The sequence below is a fragment of the Anopheles moucheti genome, chromosome 2 (assembly GCF_943734755.1).
Source record: "Anopheles moucheti chromosome 2, idAnoMoucSN_F20_07, whole genome shotgun sequence".
Classification (NCBI taxonomy): Eukaryota; Metazoa; Arthropoda; class Insecta; order Diptera; family Culicidae; genus Anopheles; species Anopheles moucheti.
Genome location: NC_069140.1, coordinates 48,303,906 through 48,325,160, shown reverse-complemented (window position 1 = coordinate 48,325,160; position 21,255 = coordinate 48,303,906). Strand labels below are relative to the sequence as shown.

The 21,255-nt window shown below is 45.6% G+C and overlaps 5 protein-coding genes across 6 annotated transcripts; 2 read left to right on the top strand and 3 right to left on the bottom strand.

The window, feature by feature from the left end:
- Nucleotides 1-35: 35 nt before the first annotated feature.
- On the bottom strand, nt 36-917 carry LOC128308118 (cytochrome b-c1 complex subunit 6, mitochondrial). Of its 2 annotated transcripts, none has more exons than XM_053045460.1 (3): nt 866-917; nt 598-728; nt 36-481 (listed from the first exon to the last, which is right to left on the bottom strand). In XM_053045460.1, exons 2-3 carry the CDS (start codon nt 685-687, stop codon nt 308-310), a joined length of 264 nt encoding a protein of 87 aa, XP_052901420.1. In that variant the 5' UTR covers nt 688-728; nt 866-917; the 3' UTR covers nt 36-307. The 2 variants fall into 2 exon arrangements, with proteins under 2 accessions (XP_052901420.1, XP_052901421.1); XM_053045461.1 differs by lacking the exon at nt 866-917 and adding an exon at nt 826-847.
- An 897-nt stretch (nt 918-1,814) lies between these two features.
- Nucleotides 1,815-8,458, top strand: LOC128297379 (histone-lysine N-methyltransferase SETD1). The gene is made up of 3 exons (XM_053033010.1): nt 1,815-2,086; nt 2,155-7,600; nt 7,685-8,458. Exons 1-3 carry the CDS (start codon nt 1,815-1,817, stop codon nt 7,856-7,858), a joined length of 5,892 nt encoding a protein of 1,963 aa, XP_052888970.1. The 3' UTR covers nt 7,859-8,458.
- Nucleotides 8,459-8,588: 130 nt separating this feature from the next.
- On the bottom strand, nt 8,589-9,877 carry LOC128297586 (mediator of RNA polymerase II transcription subunit 21). Its single transcript, XM_053033258.1, has 2 exons — nt 9,299-9,877; nt 8,589-9,227 (listed from the first exon to the last, which is right to left on the bottom strand). The coding sequence occupies exons 1-2, from the start codon at nt 9,338-9,340 to the stop codon at nt 8,850-8,852; spliced, it is 420 nt and encodes a 139-aa protein (XP_052889218.1). The 5' UTR covers nt 9,341-9,877; the 3' UTR covers nt 8,589-8,849.
- Nucleotides 9,878-10,313: 436 nt separating this feature from the next.
- On the top strand, nt 10,314-13,149 carry LOC128310508 (protein claret segregational). The gene is made up of 2 exons (XM_053047161.1): nt 10,314-12,060; nt 12,148-13,149. Exons 1-2 carry the CDS (start codon nt 10,414-10,416, stop codon nt 12,790-12,792), a joined length of 2,292 nt encoding a protein of 763 aa, XP_052903121.1. The 5' UTR covers nt 10,314-10,413; the 3' UTR covers nt 12,793-13,149.
- A 530-nt stretch (nt 13,150-13,679) lies between these two features.
- On the bottom strand, nt 13,680-14,395 carry LOC128310091 (uncharacterized). The gene is made up of 3 exons (XM_053046644.1): nt 14,296-14,395; nt 13,952-14,212; nt 13,680-13,877 (listed from the first exon to the last, which is right to left on the bottom strand). Exons 2-3 carry the CDS (start codon nt 14,204-14,206, stop codon nt 13,680-13,682), a joined length of 453 nt encoding a protein of 150 aa, XP_052902604.1. The 5' UTR covers nt 14,207-14,212; nt 14,296-14,395.
- Between the last annotated feature and the right edge of the window lie 6,860 nt (nt 14,396-21,255).

The window sequence follows — 21,255 nt, the reverse complement described above, 5'->3', positions numbered from 1 at the left end:
CCTGTAACGATCATTTTTAATCCAGAAAACGTGACTCGTTTTTAAAACTCAATTTTATTTACTATTCTCCTTTTGAACATAAACATTTCGACGAGGCATTGTTAATATGCATGTGATTTTAAGATGCATATCTAGATTAAAGCAATTGATAGCGAAACAAACAAGTAGGATGTTCTGGTTGCTTCTGCCTTTGCCCTCATCAGCACACTATTTCAAGGCGTATAATTTACTTCATAAACAGGATAACGCCACCGAAACTGCGCGTAACACCACGTCTCGTAAATTTTGCTTCATTATTGTAAGTGCCTCACTTCAACTTCGAAAACAGGGTCTTTGAAACGCAGTGATCCAATTCGTGCAAGTAATCGAACAGCTCTTCGACGCAGGTCTCTGCCGTTTGGGAACGGCTACCGACACGATCATTGCATGCCTGGTATTTTTCCCACAATTGAGTATTGTGTCCATGTTTAGCGCACTTTTCCTGCAAAGAACAATAACACACACGGTGTAAGTTTGGCAGTGGGATAGAAACACATCCAGTCGTGAGGTGCTGTAATTGGAAGTATGGTATCATTTCGATTTCTTTGCTACACATACCCGCAACACCGTCTGTGGATCAACAATGTCTTCCTCTTCCTGGGCCTTTACCGTTGGGAAAAAGGATGAGAACCATTTCCTAGCAGCCATCGTGTCGGCCTTTCGATCGCGTTCGATATCACCGAGCAAGTCTGCGAATGTGACGAATAAAACACATATTTACTCGATAATATGACGCTAATCATTAAACACGGAATGCACTCGTAACATGCATCAATAGAAACATACTGCTAATCGTTTAGTTTAGTAGCTAAAATATTGTATTTACCAAAAATTGCACAGGAAAGCTGCGACCAGAGGATGATATAACTTTTGACAAACTCTTTTCTGACTTTTGGACCAACTTGGAGCAAGAAGAAGTGAGGCAGCAGCGTAAGAAGAAGCAACTTGACGTTTTACGCCATGTTTTCCAGCAATACTTTCGGAAGCAGCTTGAATTCGAGCAGATTGTTTTGAAAAGAAGACGTGCATTTATTAATTTTTATGCCTAAAGACCAAGCATTGCTGCCATTGTTTAGTTTGTACTATTAAAATACACATTTTTTAACTCAAAACTTAAGTTATTCAAGTATCCCTGTCAACAAATGTCATCTTACATGCTGTCCGATATCTTGGAGGCCGACCAATGTGCATGGCTAGCTGAAAAGAATCCCTGACGTACGTGAAGCGACTCTGTAAATATTTCCAACTTTAAGTCGATTTTGTAGTTTATGTTCGTGTAAAAACTCATCGTTCCCATCGGCGGAGTAGCCTTCAGTAAGTGCCAGCAAAGACCGAAATGTAAGGAAGTAGCAAAGGATAAAGTATACACTAATGTTTTGTTTCTTTGCAGTTCTGGGAACTGGTTGTTTTGATATGGACCATGTTTGTACGATGCTGAAACGGGAATCCGTATATACGGTACTGCAGCGACTATTGATGGTTTAATCGAGTTCGAGCGAACGCAACCTTAGCTGCGGTACGAATTCCAACTAGCTGGGAGGTAAAATGAGCCAGGCCAACAATAATTCAGAGGGTTGGTCTGGGCTAGCAAAACAGTTTCCGTTTTGACACTTCGTCCCTTGCTAGGTGCTGATAGTTTTGTGAGGTTAGGAGGCAGGTGGTTTACTCTTGAATGTTGTGCGCGCGTTCCATGCTCAAAATGATAAACAATTTGTTGTGCCTTCAATGATGTCGGGGTTGAAGCTTTATAATGCGGTTTTACTTTCTTTTTAGCAATGAACGGAACGGTAGAAAATAATACCATGGCAAATACTCCGCCCGTGCCTGGTGCATCGGCTGCAGGCAACATGTTGGCACAGCAAAAAGCAGCTCGCAACTTTAAGCTGCTGGTTGATCCATTCCTGCACAGGGGCACTCAAAAGATTTATCGCTACGATGGTGTTGTGCCGGGAGACCCTTCCCATCCGCCGGTTATTCCTCGCGATCCACGGAACCCATTAGCCCGTATTCGATCCCGTGTAGAACCGCTGGACATTCCTGTTCCGAGGTTTGTTAAGAGAAAAGATCATGCTGTGACAATCATAATGATATCGAACGCTTTGATTACTATGATAGGTTTAAAATTGATCAGCACTACGTCGGAGAACCACCAGCAATAGAAATCACCATAACGAATCTGAACGACAACATCGATAAGCCATTTCTATCGGACATGCTGGCGAAATGCGGAACGTTTACCGAGCTGTACATTTATTATCATCCCGTATCGAACAAACACCTCGGCCTGGCGCGTATCGTGTTCGAGCAGGTTCGTTCGGCGTTAATGTGTGTGGACAAGTTAAACGGCACATCCGTAATGGGCAAAGTGTTGAACGTATTCAAAGACCCATTCGGAGAGCATTGCAAGCGTTTGCTGGAGGAAAAAACCTCCGAAAAGAAACCACCACTGCCGCAGCCTCCTCTTCCACCATTACCTCCTGCTAGTTCCAATCACCATTCCCTCCCCAACCCGTCAGCGAGTGATCCCCTTGGGCTGAAAGCGGCGCTAAATTCGAGGCCACCCTACCGCAAAGCCCCGCCCGAACCGGACCATGTGCCCGAATCATGGGAAAAGAAGGGCGTTTCTTCCCTTGGGGAAGATACGGAACTTTGGGATGCCGACGATTTTTCTGGCAGCGCGGGCAATAGTCAGGATTCGAATTACTATAGCAAGGAGAAAAGCACTAGCCGTAGCCAATATGGTGGCGAATGGGATGACGATGGACGCAGCCGGGATGCGAAATACTACGACGATAAGGATCGTAAACATCACCATCATCATCACAAGAGTGATCGTGTACGAGATCGGGATCGCGAACGGGAAAAGGATCGTGATCGTGATCGATATCGGGATCGGGATCGTGAACGGGAACGCGAACGCGATCGAGATAGGGATCGTGATCGGGATCGTACACGCGACAGACATCGGGATCGTGACAGAACTCGAGAACGAGATCGGGATCGTACGCGTGATCGTGAATATCGTGACCGTGAGTGGGATCCAAAAAAGAGAAGCAAAAGCTATCGTGATTCGTGGTACGGTGAAGCAGACGGCTATCCCACAGGCAGTCGGTACGAGGCCGGATACGATTACTATTCTTCCTCGTACCCGGGAACCTCAGAGTACGGTATGTACGGTTACCCGGCGTCCGAAAGCAGCTACGGTACGTCTTCAGTTTCTGCAAAGTGGGCTCCACCGCAGCCACCGCTTCCGCCACCGCCTCCACCGCCAGAAGAAAATTGGGACAGTACTTCGAAACCGCCCGCACCGCCACCGCCACCGGTAAGCAAAAACAGTACCGGTAGCAGCGGTAGTTCTGCTAGCAAAACGATCATGGACGATGGCGAAATGTGGGACATTGAAGCCGTTCCGTCGGCCACCGGGTCTAAGCCAGTGCCACCGCTTCCATCAGCGTCACCTACACCACCACCGGAACCTAAAACATCAAAAGTACCGGGTGCAAATGACGAAGACAGTGGGAGCACACTCGATTTGGACACACGGATAGCACTGCTGTTCAAAGAGAAAACTTTTGGTGGAAGCTTTTTGCAATTAAGTGACGATGAGGACGATGATCGCAAACCCGAGATTAGCGGTGTTGCTGCACAGGAAACCGCAATCGTTGACACTAGTCACTTGAAGGAAGAACCCATGGATACTGAGGATGTGCCGATTACCCGTCGCCCACCAAGTCCTCCCCCACCCGTTGAATCTGCGCAACCTCCTCCGCCAATGCTTCCACCAGATGAGGATTCGAATGAGCTCAAGATTCCGAAACGGGAACCGAAAATCGAATGCCTGAAAGAGGAAGGCGCAAGCGATATTTCTTCGAGCGACGACGAGATCCTGGCAAATGATGATGATATTCCTGACGTTTCGCCACAGGATGAAAAGAAGCGGCTAGCGACGGAGAAACCTCCGTTGCCGGGATCGGATGATTCAAAGCTCGGTTTGAAATCAGCGGCACCTCCACTTCCCAGTGAGCCTGCTCCGGCAGTTCCTCCGCCTCCGGAACCGACCGAAGGGGGCAGTTTTTCCTTTCTGTATCCAACCAACAGTTACTATAACTATGCCGCACAGCAGCCCTCATCTGCCGGTTCTGTCTACTACCATGGCTATCCCACTGGGTTCCCCGGGGCACCTTTATTTAACACGTACGGCATGCCAGCATCTACCGGGATGTACTATTCGTCGGGCAAGCAACCAGGTTCTCATGGGCCCGACGATGGGCATAATGCTTTTATCGATGCTGGTGTAGCCACGAACCTGAAGGATCGAGCGCGCGGTAGTAAACGAAACCGGTATGAGGTGGCAATCGATTCCGTTGTGGAACGCGTAGTGGCAGAGCTGAAGCAGATCCTAAAGAAAGATTTCAACAAAAAAATGATTGAAAACACCGCGTTCAAGAAGTACGAAGCGTGGTGGGATGAAGAGGAGCGTAAAAACAAGGGCGACAACAAAAGGACGTTGCTGCACGGAGCTGAAATGTCCAGTTTATCGAGTACCGGCGGACTTGGTGGCGCTGGTACGGCAGCGTTGAAAATAGAGAAACCGCCCGACATTAACCATTTGCTGAGCCAAACGTACGACAACCTGGACAGCAATGGGGGTAGTTTTGTGGGTCTTGGATTGCGCGCTACCATACCCAAAATGCCCAGCTTCAGGCGTATTCGCAAACAGCCGAGCCCTGTGCCCCAGGACGAAGATTCGCGCAAGAGCGATCAGGACGATATGGTGCGAGGATCGGATTCGGAGAAAGAAACATCGAGCGGAACTACAGCAGGGCCGTCCACCACTACCGCAGGCTCATCATCCTCCGGTAAGGGAGGCGATGCTGGCGAATCTTCACCATCCACTGAGACCGGTGGCCGGTCGCGAGGAACAGCAGATGGCAGTGAAATAGCGGGTCCTTCCCGCTCGGCGGAGAAGCGAATGCCTAGCGTGTCATCATTTACCTCCAGCAGCGAAGAAGAGGACTCCAGTGCGACCGATTCGGACGATAGTCTTGAATCGGGTTCACTGTCGGACGTGGACACGACGGTCACCGCCGCCGGATACGGTGCGAAGCGGGCACGTGAACGGCGTGACAGGGAAAATCGTATCTATTCCGACTCCGACAGCGACACCGTCGATACGCATCCGACTAAACAGCGTGCCGGAAACAGTTTTGGCTCGAGACGGTTGAAGGATGGTGGAAAGGTGGTGGGCAAAATATACTCCGATTCGGATTCGGACGATGTGAGTGTGCCATTGCGCAAGGAGGTGCTTCCGGCAGTATCCACCGAGCGAAGGCGCAGTCACAGCCGCAGTCGCAGCCCACAGTACAGTGGGCTTCCGGGCGTAAAATCATCGGCACAAAAAGCTAAACCATCCGCTGCAAGACCACCCGTCGATTCTTCGCTACTGCCAAAGCTTTCGTTGCAGGAACTGCACGAAGATTTATCGCCTAGTTCTGGCGATGAGATGTTGCTGATGGAGGATGACGAGCAGCCGCCGCGTACACCGGGCCGTGAATCTCCAACCAAAGCGAAAAATGTCACGAACAATAGTGGCACAATCGACAACAACGACAGCAATCAGCACAACCACCAAAAATCGTCTTCGTTCGGTATGCTGGATCGGATCTACAGTGATTCGGATGAGGAGCGCGAGTATCAGGAAAAGAGACGCCGTAAGGCGGAATGTCTACAGCAGATTGATAAGGAGTGTGCGGAAGAGCTGGAGCGGATGGCTAAGGAAAAGGTTGCCCGGAAACCGGCGACCGAAAAGGATAAAGGAATGGTGCCGGTTCCAAAATCGTTGGCATTGCTGGATCATAAGAAATCGACCATGTTGTCGTTTACAAGCGGTAAACCGTCTAGTCTGGAGGAACCGTTAACACCGAATCTTTCGCAACCGCCTCCCACACCAGGTGCGGGTCTGAGCGAACTGCGAAAGAATCCGCTGAGTTCACTATTTGCCAGCAGTGATAGTAATGGTGGTAGTGGCGGTATTGCGGATACTGACTCCTCAACCCGTGAAGATCATCCGAAAAGCGAGCAAGCGTCACCATCGACTAGTGCGAAGAAGAGAAAGAGTGGTGGTAAAGGAACGCTCGCCGGTAAATCACCCAAAGGCACCTCCCGCAAAGGATCTATCAAGGAAGATCTTAATGGTTCGGAGCACGCTAATACTCTACCATCGTCGAGCGGGCCGACGGTACCGGGCGATTTGGTACGTTCGGATGACTTCTTTATGGCGGGCAGCGATGAGAACGTTCGACGAGCGGCCAAAGCGTCGCCGGCCTCATCGGACGGTGGTTCCAGCCAGGCCAGTCAGGTCGCACTCGATCATTGCTACTCGTTACCTCCGTCCGCGTCACCATCCTCATCCTCACCGCAGCAACAGTCCGATTCCTCGACGGCCAACACACAGACAAACAAATATGCACCTACGTCCAAAAACGTGCTTGCCCACGACCATGGCTATACGCACAATAACGATGGCGTACAGCCAGCTGCAAGTAATCTTGCTACGCTGCCGATGGTTTCCGATGCGTCGAGTAATGTCATCGTTAAAACCGATCCTTCGGTTGCTCCGAACGCTGGTCCGAATCCGGATGGCAGTGATACCATTGTGATGAAACCACCGGTCCAAACCAAGCCAAGGATTGATCGTAAGCGACCGGATAGGCAATCGCTATCCTTCACCGAATTCGATCCGACAGCGGAGGGCATCCAGCTGGAACGGTTTGTCCCGGTGCCGAAATATCGACCGCGCGAGCTGGCCAACGAAATGGGTCTGCTGTTCGATTTCCTTACGCGAGGCATCGACACCGAAGACATTCGGTACATTCGGCAGAGCTACGAGCTGTTGCTGATGGACGATGCAAGCAGTTACTGGTTGAACGCGACGCACTGGGTTGACCACTGTGGCACGGATCGTAGTTTCGAGCCGGCACTGCTGGTGCCACCGCCGACGAAGCGGCGCAAGAAGGATAAGGCGGGTGGCAGCGGTAGCTCGCTTGCCGACATTAAGCTACACCGGACGGGCAGTGCCAGGACGGAAGGATACTACAAGATTGATCCGCGTGAAAAGGCAAAGTACAAGTACCATCACCTCAAAGGTACGGCCGCGGCGAACCACTTGAGCAACCTGGAACTGGCGAAGGCGGTCACGAAGATGCAAGGCATATCGCGGGAGGCTCGTTCGAATCAGCGCCGGTTATTGAACGCGTTCGGGGCAAGTACGGAGTCGGAGTTGCTGAAGTTCAATCAGCTCAAGTTCCGCAAGAAGCAGCTCAAGTTTGCCAAATCGGCCATTCACGACTGGGGACTGTTTGCGATGGAACCGATCGCGGCCGACGAGATGGTGATCGAGTACGTCGGGCAGATGGTGCGCCCCTCGGTGGCCGATCTTCGCGAAACTAAGTACGAAGCGATCGGTATCGGCAGTTCGTACCTGTTCCGGATCGACATGGAAACGATCATCGATGCGACCAAATGCGGAAATTTGGCGCGATTTATTAACCATAGTTGCAACGTAAGTGTGTGAAGCGCGTCCGTAGTTGAACATTAACTAATCGTTAAACCCTTTCGTGCTTTTCTTCCCCCCATTCTTCTTTAGCCAAATTGCTACGCAAAAGTGATTACGATTGAGTCGGAAAAGAAGATAGTGATCTACTCAAAGCAACCGATCGGGGTCAATGAGGAAATTACGTACGATTACAAGTTCCCGCTGGAGGACGAAAAGATCCCATGCTTGTGCGGTGCACCCGGTTGCCGTGGTACTCTCAACTAAATGCGTAGATTCCTTCGGATCACGCATGCTGGGGCAACGGAATAACAGCGTGACATCGTCACTAGCCCCCAGTGCAAAATCATTATGCGCTTTGTACATTTCTTGTATCTGTATATATCTACTTTCATTAGACGAAAATGCTCATCTGCACATGCAGGTACCGGGTCGGAGCGATTCTGATACACAACTCACTCGGCTAGGCGAAACACGTACACTCTTGTTCATTTTGCGCTTGCTTTTGAAAATGTATGCTTATATACAGTAGTTGATACGGTAAGAGCAATAGCGTACAGTGCGACCATTAAGTTAATGTCATTGTTGTGTCCCTTTTTCTTTGCGATCGCCTTTACATTTATCTTCTATTTTTTATATGTTTTCGATTCCCTTCGCTAACTTTGTTGGGGAATCTCAAAAGGTGTTAATAAGATGAGTTAGTGTAAATCTTGTGTTGTGGTAATTAAAAAGTTATGAAGAAACTATGCAAACTAACAGGAGATTTAATCTTGATCATACTAGCTTAGGAAATAAAGCGTACGATTAGTAAAATATTATTAAAAATACAACTGATGAACAAAAAACACACACACACACATCCATAAGACAAAAGCCATCTAACGAGTTGTTAATTATTGCGTGTCAAGGAAATTTTTAATATTTTTGAGAACTTTTATCGATGCAAATAGAAGCTAGTACGCATTCATGTCATATATATCAATGATACTTTATTTGTTTACTTAATACGCTACAGGGGGTATATGGGGGTTTAAAAAGACACACATAAAAGGTGTTCAAATATCGTTTTCCCAATCGTTTGGTTACGGCTGATTGATTGAGAGTGTTACACATCGCACGGGGCATTTTGATTGAACCGCATCACACATCGCAAAGATGAAATCCTTTGCCACCTCGGCTGGGAAATTGTAATCATCCTTGCATCATTAACTATCACCAACCTATAGTACCGCTGCCAGTACGCGCTGCCAAGGCTATTTCATGACGAATACTGCATGTCCAGTTGGGACTGGGCTATATCACTGAGCGCGGCTTGAATTTTCTCCAGCAACAACTCGCCCTTCCGTACGATTTCTTCCAGCTTTTCGGCCGATTCTTTGTTTTCGGCTTCGAGTCGCTGAAGTGATTGGACCTGCAGCTCGATCGAACTTTCCTCGCTGGGCAGAGATTCGATAAGGGTGTCGATGTCTTTCGCGCATCGGGAGATCAGGGTGGAGAATAGCTGCGGGTAGTCTTCCTGTTGCTGCTGCACTTGTTGTTGAGGCGTTTGGGATCCGGTACGCTCAAAACCGGCAAACTTGCTCGGAATCGAGCACTGCTGTAGGATACCGATACTGTTACAGAAGTGTTCCGCTTGCTGGTGAGAGATAAGAGATTAGCAGTGGTATCATCCCGCCTATGCGGCGTTTTTCTTTTATTCGCGCTTACTTGATTCACCGTGTCCTGTAGCTGAGTTAGTCGGTCAGCCATCGCTTCGAAGACTATTGAATAATCCAGCTTTCCGACAATTTTGAAGAAAAGAAAAGGGGGAAAAGAAAAAAAACCAAAGAAGGCACACAACTAACGCTAACGAGCAAATCCACAGCCCGGGTAAGGTTCGATCAGACGCTTCGGGATGAAAATAAGGGGTCCTCCCGTACCAGACAACTGAAAACGGAATGACAATCAAAGCTCCCGCAGGGATTGAGGCCGTGTTGACGAAGAATGTACACCGCGACAAAACAACTACCCCCAGCACACAGCTTCGTCGCTTGTTCCGGAATCGAGAACAACGGGGATTTGCTGCTGTTTTGTGCCACACTCAAGCGCACCGAACAGGCATAGCTTTGTTGGCCTCGGTCTCCTGTACAGTGCTAATGCGGCTGGTTCCCGACAGTCGGTGACGTGCGGCTTCTCCGGGGATCTGCCGGGAAATATGGTGCGTGTGATCCGTTGATCGGAACAGTAGATTTTCGTGACTTTTTCCGATAAAAACAATAAAGTACAACCAATTCAGAACAAGTTGCGTTTGTTTGGTTGGTTGTTTTTTTTTTACCGCGTGACAGCTAGGAGCTGTCACTTTGTTCTAATTTCGAAATTTTACGAGCCCATTCGAATGCACCATGAATTGTGATTTAATTGATTTTGGTGGTACTATTGCAAATATCAATTTATTTATGTTGAAAACCAAATGATCTAGTAGAAAAAGAGCTTAGAAACCATATCGATCCATTTTATTTCTTTCGCAAGCATCATATAATGACCTTGGTTTGAATCGACATTCGATTTGCTTTCGAGCAGCTTATCGCGCAAGCTGCTCGATTTGGCAAACGTTCAAAATTTAACCGACATTGCGCTTCCTTCACTTGTCAAAAACGTTGAAAAACAAATTTAGCAAGCAAACGGACTTGCAGCGTTCGGTGAAAAGAATCGTGGTGGTAAATAGACAGAAAGTGTAGTGCACGACACGTAATTCCGTGATAGCACGATAACGAACACAAACTGTGTGCTAAATTTCGATTAACCAGATTATCAAACGAGGGCGAACTAACGAGTTGCAGCTGATGTTGGGTATGGATTCCAAAATTCCTAAACCTGCGTTCCTGAAAAAACCTACCGGGCCGTTAAGTTTGCCCGGTAATGCTCGTCTACCGTTAAGCAGGGATTTGCTCAATCTTCCGTCAGCAAATGCCACTATGTTTGCTAAAGTGCGTGTTGCTTCGCCGGATCATAAGAACACTGGTGGAGTGGTGAACCGTACCAAACTACGCCGCAGCCGATCGGCAGCCGAGCTAAACAGAATGGACTTTCATCGTCCGAAGTATCTGTCCAACCTGGCACCGATATCGTCAAGAGCAGCAAATATAAATGCCACTACGGTGGCAATGATGGCAACCAGTAATCTGGTCAAACCGCTGGCTGATACCAACGGTGCAAGAACGCATCTTCGCAGGAGTCGTTCCGCCTGCGATATTGCAATGAAATCGAACATGTCCTCTGCTTCTTCGACCTCTTTATCTTCAGCTAGCGGGGGGTCATCCCTAGCCGGGTATAAGCGCCAACCACCGAGCACTGGCCTCAACTGCCGTGCAGGTGTGCCAGCTAAGGTGCCAAAAATGACTACAATTCCACCGAGAGTGGCAACAACAGGATCTAGTACATTGTTTACGAAATCCTCATCACAGAAGCCAACCATTTCTACGACTACATCAAAGAAGGCGGTTCCGCCAATGAAAAGCATTCTAGGCGTTAAAACGACAGGCAGTAGCGGTGGTGTTTTGGGCGTTAAAAAGACCAGCGTGGATGCACCGAAAGCGAACGGAGTAGGTACGAAAACGGTCGCTAAAACGATGAACAAACGCATTCCGCCGTACGATTATAAAGCACGGTTTGCAAACTTAACCGAAAAACACAAAGCACTGGTCGATAAGCATGAAAAACTGCTGGGAGAACATTCCAGCCGGGAAGCGTTGCAGGAGTTGTACGACGACTGCACTAGAGAGCTTGGCAATCTGAAAAACGAACATGCGCTGCTACAGGCGGATCTGCGGAAGATAAGCTTGGAGACCGAAGAACTGAAGCAAAGCAATCTAACGCTATCCACTGCCCTTGAACAAACTGAGTCGGAATTAAGCAAATATCGAGAAAAATTCACCGTCGTTGATCGAGAAAATGTTGAGCTCCGAAAGCAACTCAAGGAGCTCGAGGAGCGGTCGGCATTTTTGGAGGAAGAAAATCTTACGTTACAGGACGCAAACGAGCGCAACGCGGAACTGCTGTTTCATGCAAACATCGAGCGGAAGGAGCTGCACAACATGGTTATGGACCTACGGGGCAACATTCGCGTATTTTGTCGTGTGCGGCCACCATTGTCTACGGAGGCGAATAGAATCGAGTGTGGTTGGAAGTATCTGGACGAGCAGTCAATCGAACTGCAAGCCATGGACGGTACTAACAAGCGAATGGACTTCAGTTTCGATCATGTGTTCCATCCCCGTACTACGCAACAGGACATATTCGATAACGTGTCGCCTCTGATACAGTCCGCTTTAGATGGATACAACGTTTGCATTTTTGCGTATGGTCAGACGGGAAGCGGCAAAACATTCACGATGGATGGTGTACCGGAGAGCTTGGGCGTCATTCCTCGCACAGTCGATTTGATTTTCAACGCAGTTAATGATTACAAACGATTTGGATGGGAATATGAGGTACAGTTTGCGATTTAGTTCTCTTTACATTATTCCAGTTCATTATGTTGCATAAACAGAACTTTTTATTTTTTTTTGCTCCTTTAGATCCGTGTCACATTCCTTGAGATTTATAACGAAATATTGTACGATCTGCTGGACACCTCTGGAACGACGAAAGATCTGGAGATACGTATGGCAAATGCGAAAAACAAAACAGAAGTTTACGTTTCGAACATAATCGAAGAGACGGTAGAATCGACCGGACGATTGCATCAACTGATGAATATTGCAAAGATGAATCGTGCCACGGCAGCAACCGCCGGCAATGAGCGTTCCTCGCGGTCCCATGCCGTCACAAAAATAACCCTGATCGGTACGCACCAGGAAAAGGGTGAAACGTGCGTGGGTTCAGTAAATCTGGTAGATTTGGCCGGGTCCGAGAGTCCCAAGACAAGCACACGCATGGACGAGACGAAAAATATTAACCGATCGCTCAGCGAACTGAGCAACGTTATATTGGCCCTGGTGCAGAGGAACGAACACATCCCGTACCGCAACTCCAAACTAACACACCTGTTGATGCCAAGCTTGGGCGGCAATTCGAAAACGCTGATGTTTGTCAACGTGGCACCATTCCAGGACTGTTTTATGGAAACGGTCAAATCGCTTCGCTTTGCCTCGCAAGTCAACTCGTGCAAGATGCAGAAGGTGAAGAAAAATAAGGCCCTGAACAGTTCATCGGTCATATAATGGCAAGTAAATTTCATGTGCTAGTTAAATATGCTTTTCGGGATACTGTTCATTTCTATATTAAACACCAAAATATATACCTTTTACAAATCTATGAACATTATATGTATGGGGACGCTAAAATGTAGGGTTAAAACAAACAAAACAATCTTTTCGAACGGTACAATTTTCCGACTTATGACAAACGATGGAAAATATGTCCAAGCGGAAGAACAATTTTATTAACTTTGTTTACATCTGTAACTTATAACACGGTTTACGACAAAAAGCAACATGCTACCGTTGAGCTTCGATGTTCGTCAACATTTATGCAAAACTGCTACACAGCGTACAATAAATTCGTGTGTTTTTAACTATATTAAATACTGCTTTCCCGCTTGCCCTTTTCATTATGGATAAGCTAAGTAGAAATATCACAAAGTAAGGAAATTTCCCCAAAAACCTGCAGCACCAGATTAATGGATAACAACAACAAGTGCATCGCAATACTAGCATTTACCTTATGCATTGCGTGAAGTAGAGCAACGTTAGGCGATCCTGTCCTTCGGTGCGCTGACCATACTTGAATCACTACATTGGCAATCAGCAAAAGTCCTGCCACGAAAAGGGCTGCTAAAGCACTGCCAAATAAAATCCATACGGTAGGATCGGTTGAAGTGCGGATGTCATGTGCTCGAACGTAAATCACGATTTGTGTCACATTAGCTGAGAATATAGTTGCGAGCATAAGAATATAGGACACATCAAAATATCTTCTATGCTTTGGGCGTGGCTGTGGATATAAAATAGTAAAGATACTTGTAGTAGAATAGTTTTTAATAATTACTAACGGTAACAGTTGGTTGATCTATATAACATCGGCCTACCATCGTGTACGATGCAGTTGTTCAATTGGTACGATTGGGTGCGATTGGTGGCAATGGCTGATTTAAAAGTACTGTGCATTGAGCATTCAAATCGTTGAAAATCTGCAACGTTAGGTTGATTGTGAAAATGATCACCATCAACACAAAACTGGCCCAGTACCGTCGCGGCGAAGGTGTATAACCTTCACCTTGCAGCATTCGCAGAACGAGCAGTGGGTACTGTGGGTGTGAAACAGTTGACGCACTCACGATTACTAGTTAAAGTTGCAGCAGCGAGAAACTCAAGTACTTACCACACACACCACAGAAATAGGTATGAGGACGATGTTCAACCAGTACATAAATCCCAAATCCGCACCAACTTGCACCACGGACTCTAGCTGATGAATGTTGACAGTCAGGATCGTGATTAACCCGGTAATGCTGTGCACATCGATCGTGGGTGTACGGGCATCGGTTATGCTCGTATCCTCACTTGGTTCTTGTTCTTGATTTATTTGTCGATGTCGCACAGTTTTATGTTGTTCTTCTAACGGAATCGATTCCATGCTGTCCTATCATAAAGAAATTATGATGCGTTACGTTGTTCAAAGGTCCAATATCTATACAAATTTTCAACTCGCTACACTGATCCTACCGTTTGAAATACAGTTTATCAAATGTTGCTCCAACCTTCAAGTGCAATGGGCTGACTGTGAACGAATGAATGAACGAATCACTACTAGGCTAGACGGAATTTGTTGCAGTTCCGATTGCATTGGGGTATGATAAGACACATAAAGGTTTTCGGCGAAATCGAACGGGTAACGAATCTTATCAAAAATTGCACTCGTATTAGGAGAATGTCCGTTATCGGTGAGCGAATGTAGGTCATTTTTTTTTTTGTTTTGGATAGATAATGCACCAAACAGTGCAATGCCCCGCTTATGCTAGACAACACTTTCGCAACAGTCTAGACCAGTGATGTCAAACTTAGATTTAGGCTCGCGAGTCGGTTTGCATGTAAATTACCGACCTCGCGTCGGTTTAGGGTTTTTAGAAAAAACTGTTTTGTGAACAACCAAAACTTTATTTCCCTGACCGTTCGATCGGACTGCTACATCAGAACTAACTATTGTCTGCTGCTGGTGTTGCATCGTCGATACCGTTTTGCACACCGATTCCCACGATTTGGGTAGATTCCGCTGACCGTGCAACACACGTGTCGATGGTGTCATCGTCCGATGCACGCGCTGTTGCTAGGTCCACCAAGGTGCACGCGTAGTTACCCGATGCTTTTGTTGACGCGGTAACTTGCTGACGCGGTAACTTGTATAATCTTCCTTGAGGGCCGGGTTCCTTGCAGTGATGATTAGCATGATTATTTCGCATTATTGTTGTTTATGTTGTCTTCCTATCGGGTTTTGCAAACAATTATAACAAGCTAAACCCCAAAACCAGGAAAAGCATCATTAAGCAGCTGGAAATAGAGGAGGAGATCTGAGACGAGCACGAAAGGAGCACACACTAAGATGGAAAACGATCAAATAGGAAACGGAATGTTTGATAGGGACCTATTTTTGACATGTCTGGTCTAGACGCCCAGTGGCGGATCTAACGGTGGGCGTAGTAGGCGGCCGCCTAAGGCCGTTCCGTCTGGGAGCCCCGAAAACAGCTGTTTAGTGGTAAAAGGTGTATGGATTATTCCCCCCAGAAGATGTACCGAAAAAAAAGCAAAAGGCGCAGTAAATAGGGGCATTACAAACATTTTTTGGGGCCTCCAACACGTCGTGGCCCTAGGCGACCATCTACTCCGTCTACCGTTTGATCCGCCGTTGATCCCTTTTCTCAACTCAACCACGAATCCGAAGATCGAACTAATAAATAAACTTTTAATAAACACACAAAAACACTGTCCACAAAATACTTCATATAAACACGTACGTACGTAAAAGCGTTTAGAAGAAAGCGTCGCCACCAGCAGATGCTGATCGCGCCTCATAATTGCATGCGGTTATGTACTGAGTATATTGTTTGCATGAATATACCGGCGAGTAGAGCTGTGCCGGTGCCCGAAGGACGTGGACACCGCTCAGCATACGACGATACGAATAAAGAGCAGTACAATAGATGTTAATATCACATATATCAGCAGATTAACTCGCGGTGTTGTTTGCCTCCCACATTCCCACGTGGTTATTCTTCTTCTTGATGACAATCTTTGTTGGGGGACAACAGAGAGCAAAATGGAAAGAATTAATCACCGTTAGTGTTTAGTGTCCAGCTCACAAAAGCTAGAGGAGCGCACGGTCATCTCAGTCGTCATTGCATATTATTTTGAAGTGCTTTTCCTTTCGTCGAAGTCTCCGCGCGCATGCGATCGGAGCCACCAAAAAGCGACCGGTTTTGTGATTTCTGACACCAAGAGAGCATCCACGAAAGGAGATAACATCAATCTGATCCGCACAAGGATCAGCCATGTTTGTAAATGACGCTTGCTCACGATATCAGTCACTGTGATGCTATTGATCAATTAGAGATCTTCTACGATTGGCTATTAGTTACACATACTATCAAACAAGGGCCCTCTCGGGAGAGCGATCGATAGAGTAAATAGCTCAGCTACTGTGGGGAGAATCCTGCGTCTCGTTTCATCCATCCAGTTCCTACAGTGCGTCTCATAACTGTACAGAAGTTCAGTTTTTTAATTATTAGCAGTAGGAAATGTGCAGTGCCACTATTTCCGAAGACATTTTGTATTGTTTATTGTTCGGTTATTTTCCAACATTCATATCTCTTGTCGTCATGGGTTTAGAAGGATGCCATACATCAATATTTTCCATCAATATTCCATATAGTTATTTGCCTAAAAATAAACTTGTGTACAATTATGGTACGCGCTGTACTGATTGGACGAACGGAAAGAGATGCAAGATCAGTCGACGGATCAAGCGCATGATCACTAGAGGGAAGGGTACAGCTATATGAAATGCTACCACGTGGTACGGAAATTTGTGCTACCGCTTCGTTGATCATGCTCTCTTGGTGTCGGAAACCAAAAATTCCATCGTTTCTGAGCGTTTTCGACGGACGGATCGGCGCCAAATACGAAAGAGATGCAGGATCCGTTTTGCCTTTTCCCCCTTCACTCTAATGCGTTTGATAGGAATGTGAAAGGAATGTTCTTTTATAAACCTTAATTCTCACATTCCGGTCACCAAAGAAATTGAATTTATGGGTATATATGGGTATGTGCCTTGCCTTGTTATCACTGACGACTATGAAAGTAAATAAACGTGAACATGGTTTGTTGCTGCATGCTACTCAGTGCCAATGCCAATCTTCTTATCCAAATTGCTGAGGACATTTGGATTGGTTAACATTATTTGTTGCGCGTACGACGTGTTTACCGGATACTGTGCGCAGCGTCACTACGCGCACTGTTTCGTCCTTGCCAGGATGAACCGAAATAATACGCCCCATTTGCCCTAGGCGACCGCCTACTCCGCCTTCCGTTTGATCCGCCGCCGGATCGTTAAGTACCACGATCGATCGTATCGGGCGTATAATTATGTTTAATTTGACAATCCAAGCAATCGCCAGTTATTGAAATGCGCGACAGCACAATAGGGTAAATACATTGATTATAAAACTTGGAGGGAATTTTCGGATTTTTTTTATTTGAAATGAGAATACTTTACCTGTACGATTGAAATCAAATGTTCAGTTTATAATGCATTGCACAAAACCGAATTGAACGATCGCGTTCGTTTCTGGAATGTTATCTCACTGACGAGGAAGAAAACAACCCATAAACGATTTAAAATAGAAAAAACGAATGATTTATTTTATTTGGATCAATCTTAACACATGTCAGGCTTTGTAGAATCTAATATATGTATATATCATTTTCTTGCATGATCGATTGTATATCTCTTTTATATTTCGTTATTCATTTCCTTTTTGTTTGTTTAGTACTTAGCTAGAAATGGGAAGTTGGTTCTGCTCGTAGGATCTACACGCGAGATTTTCAATTGTAAATTTATCATTTTTTTTCTCCTGTCTCTTGCTAACTGGCATTAAAGGGGGTCCCACATCTAAAAGCAAAATAACGGAGGAATAACGTCGCGTATTGTGCCAAATGTGACGATGTTCAAATAGTGCGTGTGAAGCGTGTTGTACGCTATGTGACTAGGACTTATCGCTTGTGTCTTCCCGCCGAATTGCATAAAACTGTCCTTAATAAACATTGCGCTTGCTTGAAGAGACATTAAAACCCAAAGCCCAAACCATCAATTCCGTTTTCGGTAGTAATGTTGCTTACCGCACCTTTGTTAGAGTTTGTCGAAAACAAGTAAACACAACTTAATTTTGTCTTTTCAAACACATGTAAACGTGTGTAACATCGTAAACCAACGTGATTGTCTGGTTACAACGCATAAGAACCGTGTTCATATCTCGTACGCATGAATTGAGTACAGCTAATTGTACGCGTTGATGCCAGCCAGTTTTAGATGGGGATTTTGTTGGTATTAGCAGGACTGACTGCCCGGACCTTAAGCTACCTGACGGCGCATCTACACATGCACTCTAAGGACCGCTAGTTAGGATATTGCTGTTTAGTTTTCATCATTAAACTGACGAGCTTAGAACGATTCGCTTAACTACTAGCAAAATTTGAGTAAAGTGGAAAAATAGAGACTTTTTTTGTTTTTGTTTTGTGCGCTTGAGCTGTGCAAATACGTATAGAGATAGTGCAGATATAAAAGTGTGCCGATATAGCTTCCGTTACTGTTAGCCTGCTTTAGTAAATGTAGAAATGTTCAAATGTTCGAAAAGCGTTTATCGAATTTCAACTAGCTTAAAATTTTGCACGTGGCGTTACGTTTAGCCTAGTAACGGGATAAGGGTGTTTATCAATAGTAGTAATTGTCCATAATGTGCGCTCATGACTATTGTTACGACATTTTGCTTTTGGCATTTATGCTCTTCACCACGGAATCGTACAGAAATAGGAAAAGATGTATATAAAAGTTTAGGAGCCTGTTGCTTTTTACTGCTTTCTGAAGCAAGTTCTGTTTCGAACGTGTCTTACCGTTACATCGTGTGCGTTTTATCATGTTCAGCACATGTTTTGTGTGTATGTGTGTATGTGTGTGTGTTTGCGTGTTATCTCTGCATTGCATGCTTTTTATCACCAGTGGGCTGTACCGATCTGCCATCTATGCCCGTATGAGCTTTGTTTGACGAATCACGTTGCATATCGACTCATTCGTCTCATGCAAACCGTCATGCATTCTGTCTGTCTGTCTGTCTGTGCGTGTACGCATGCTGTAACTCGTAGCCGCTTCAATGATATGCTTCAATAGGTAGGTTATTAAAAAAGCGATATAAAATGTCGTCCTTGCTAAAGGTTTCCTTAATTTTGCCCTACCATTTGGCGATTTCGATATTTAACTGGGGTTTTTTTTTTATTAAATGTTATTTATCATTAACAACGTTGCCTAAACACAGGATCACAAAACCGAAACAGTCAAACAACTAAACTACACCACATCTCCCACTGGTGCGGGTTTCGAAGGGTTCGTCAAACAATTGCTATAAGTTTTTAGTTTTATATACAAATAAACTGCAAACCATCTCCCTGGGTTCGGGTACGCTATAATTTGTTCCAAACGATCCTTACGCTTCTTTAGTTTCTCTTTTCACACATGCTTCCCTCCTTGCGAAAGGTACACTGACTCTAGTTTACAAATGCAATGCAATAACTACTTAAAGCATTGAATTTAGTACTAATGCTTGACGCGCCGTGTACGACTGGATGTAACTATAAAAAATGGTTCCCGTGGTTCATTTTGTGTTGCTGTTGTGGCTGCCTTCCACTTGACTGCCGCGTACACTAACGTTGTAATCTAAACTTTCCGTAACAGAACAAATCGCAAAACACGTTCTCGTTGTATTGTGATCACTTTCGGGGTCAAAACATGGGCTTGTATGTCAGACCGCATCGGATTGATTATTGCGTGTAGCCTTAGGTACATACATACAAAGGAGAACAGCAACTAGTGTGTGCAACAGTGTGTGAATTTAATCGAAGAGACTGTGTCTCCTGGCGTGATTGCATCTTGGAATGAAGGATACAAACACAACACTGCGTAAATGTATGGATAGAACGGGAACAATGTAACCATCTCGTGTAGTAAATTAGTAATTGGATTCTACTGTTAGCATGACTTGCGCATTTTAATTGTTCGCCATTTTCTTACCTTATGCGCTCGAACGCTCCTAGTGCTACTAGTGTATTGCTCTGGACACTTCAGTCACTTCACGCCTAGCGCCTAACCCTGCAACAAGGGGTGATGCGTACCCCTGCACGTGACCTGATCGTCACGCGACTTCCTTTCAACCAACATTTAATGCAAAAACAAAAAATTATAAACTTTAACACTAAAACCCGTTTCTTTGGAGGAAACTCGTCTGATTAATTAAAACTCTATCGGTTCTCTAACGCTTAAATATCGCTAAACTGCATTGGTCAGATCTATCATATGATCATATCGAACAGGTTTGCCGCACCGGGTTTCAACGTGCACATCGCAAACTTGGGAGATTATGAAGATGAGTATGTGCAGTTCGCTACAGTGTTCACGGTCCGATTGTAAAAATTACCAAATCGTCATGTAATCTTCAGTGGATGCGCGCTTTCGCTGTGTGCCATGCATGAACGAACAACCGATGTACCGTTTTACTTTCCTAAAAAAACACACTGCAAACACTTGCTGATCGGATCGAATGATCTCGTCATGTGAGTGTGACTTCTTACCATATTTAAAGCGTATTCAATTCTGAAAGTAAGACGTCTTACGTCCACGTCTGTATGGACCGTCTTGAAATGCTGTATTTTTATATGAAGTAAGATTTTATAGGAAATTGAGAGCAGAATGTTGGACCGTTTAACGAAAATCGTCTAGATGCTGCAGTAATTACCTATCATTATCAACCAGCAGATCATCAGAATCATCGTATGGAAAACAGAATAAAAGGTACGCTTTACCGTGCGCGATAGCAGATGATTGTGGCGCGTACACACACGTTGTTGTGCACGCGAGAATATTATAGTAACTCTGATGACTTGTGCTGTTTACAGCGAGTAGAAACATGGTGCGTTTCAAGGACTGGTTCTTATAAAATAATTAACTATCCCTCCGCCTGTACCCAACGCTAAAAACCATCATCCCCAGGAATGTGTTTCTTTTGGGTCGCCTATTGCACAGTGGTTTCCGTTTCCGGCTGCCTAGCTCTAACCAATTGTTCCCTTCTTTGTGCACGCCTGTGGCGTTCCTTTTTAACAAACTAAGTGGCGGTATGTCTAAAGTAAGCGTACCTTTTTAAAACTTGCCAAAGCAATGTACGTCTCCTTATGTTACTTTTGGCCCAATAATTGTGTGTGTGTGTGTGTTTTTTACTTCTTCTTAGAATTGCTCACATTTTCTCCCACGGTTCTAAGCTTATTTTCTGCGTACTACCATTCTATCGCTTAAGTAGTTAGTTGTCAAATTGACAGTTGATAACTCTAGCTGTCATAGCTGACGTTACTGTACCCACGTTACCCACCGTT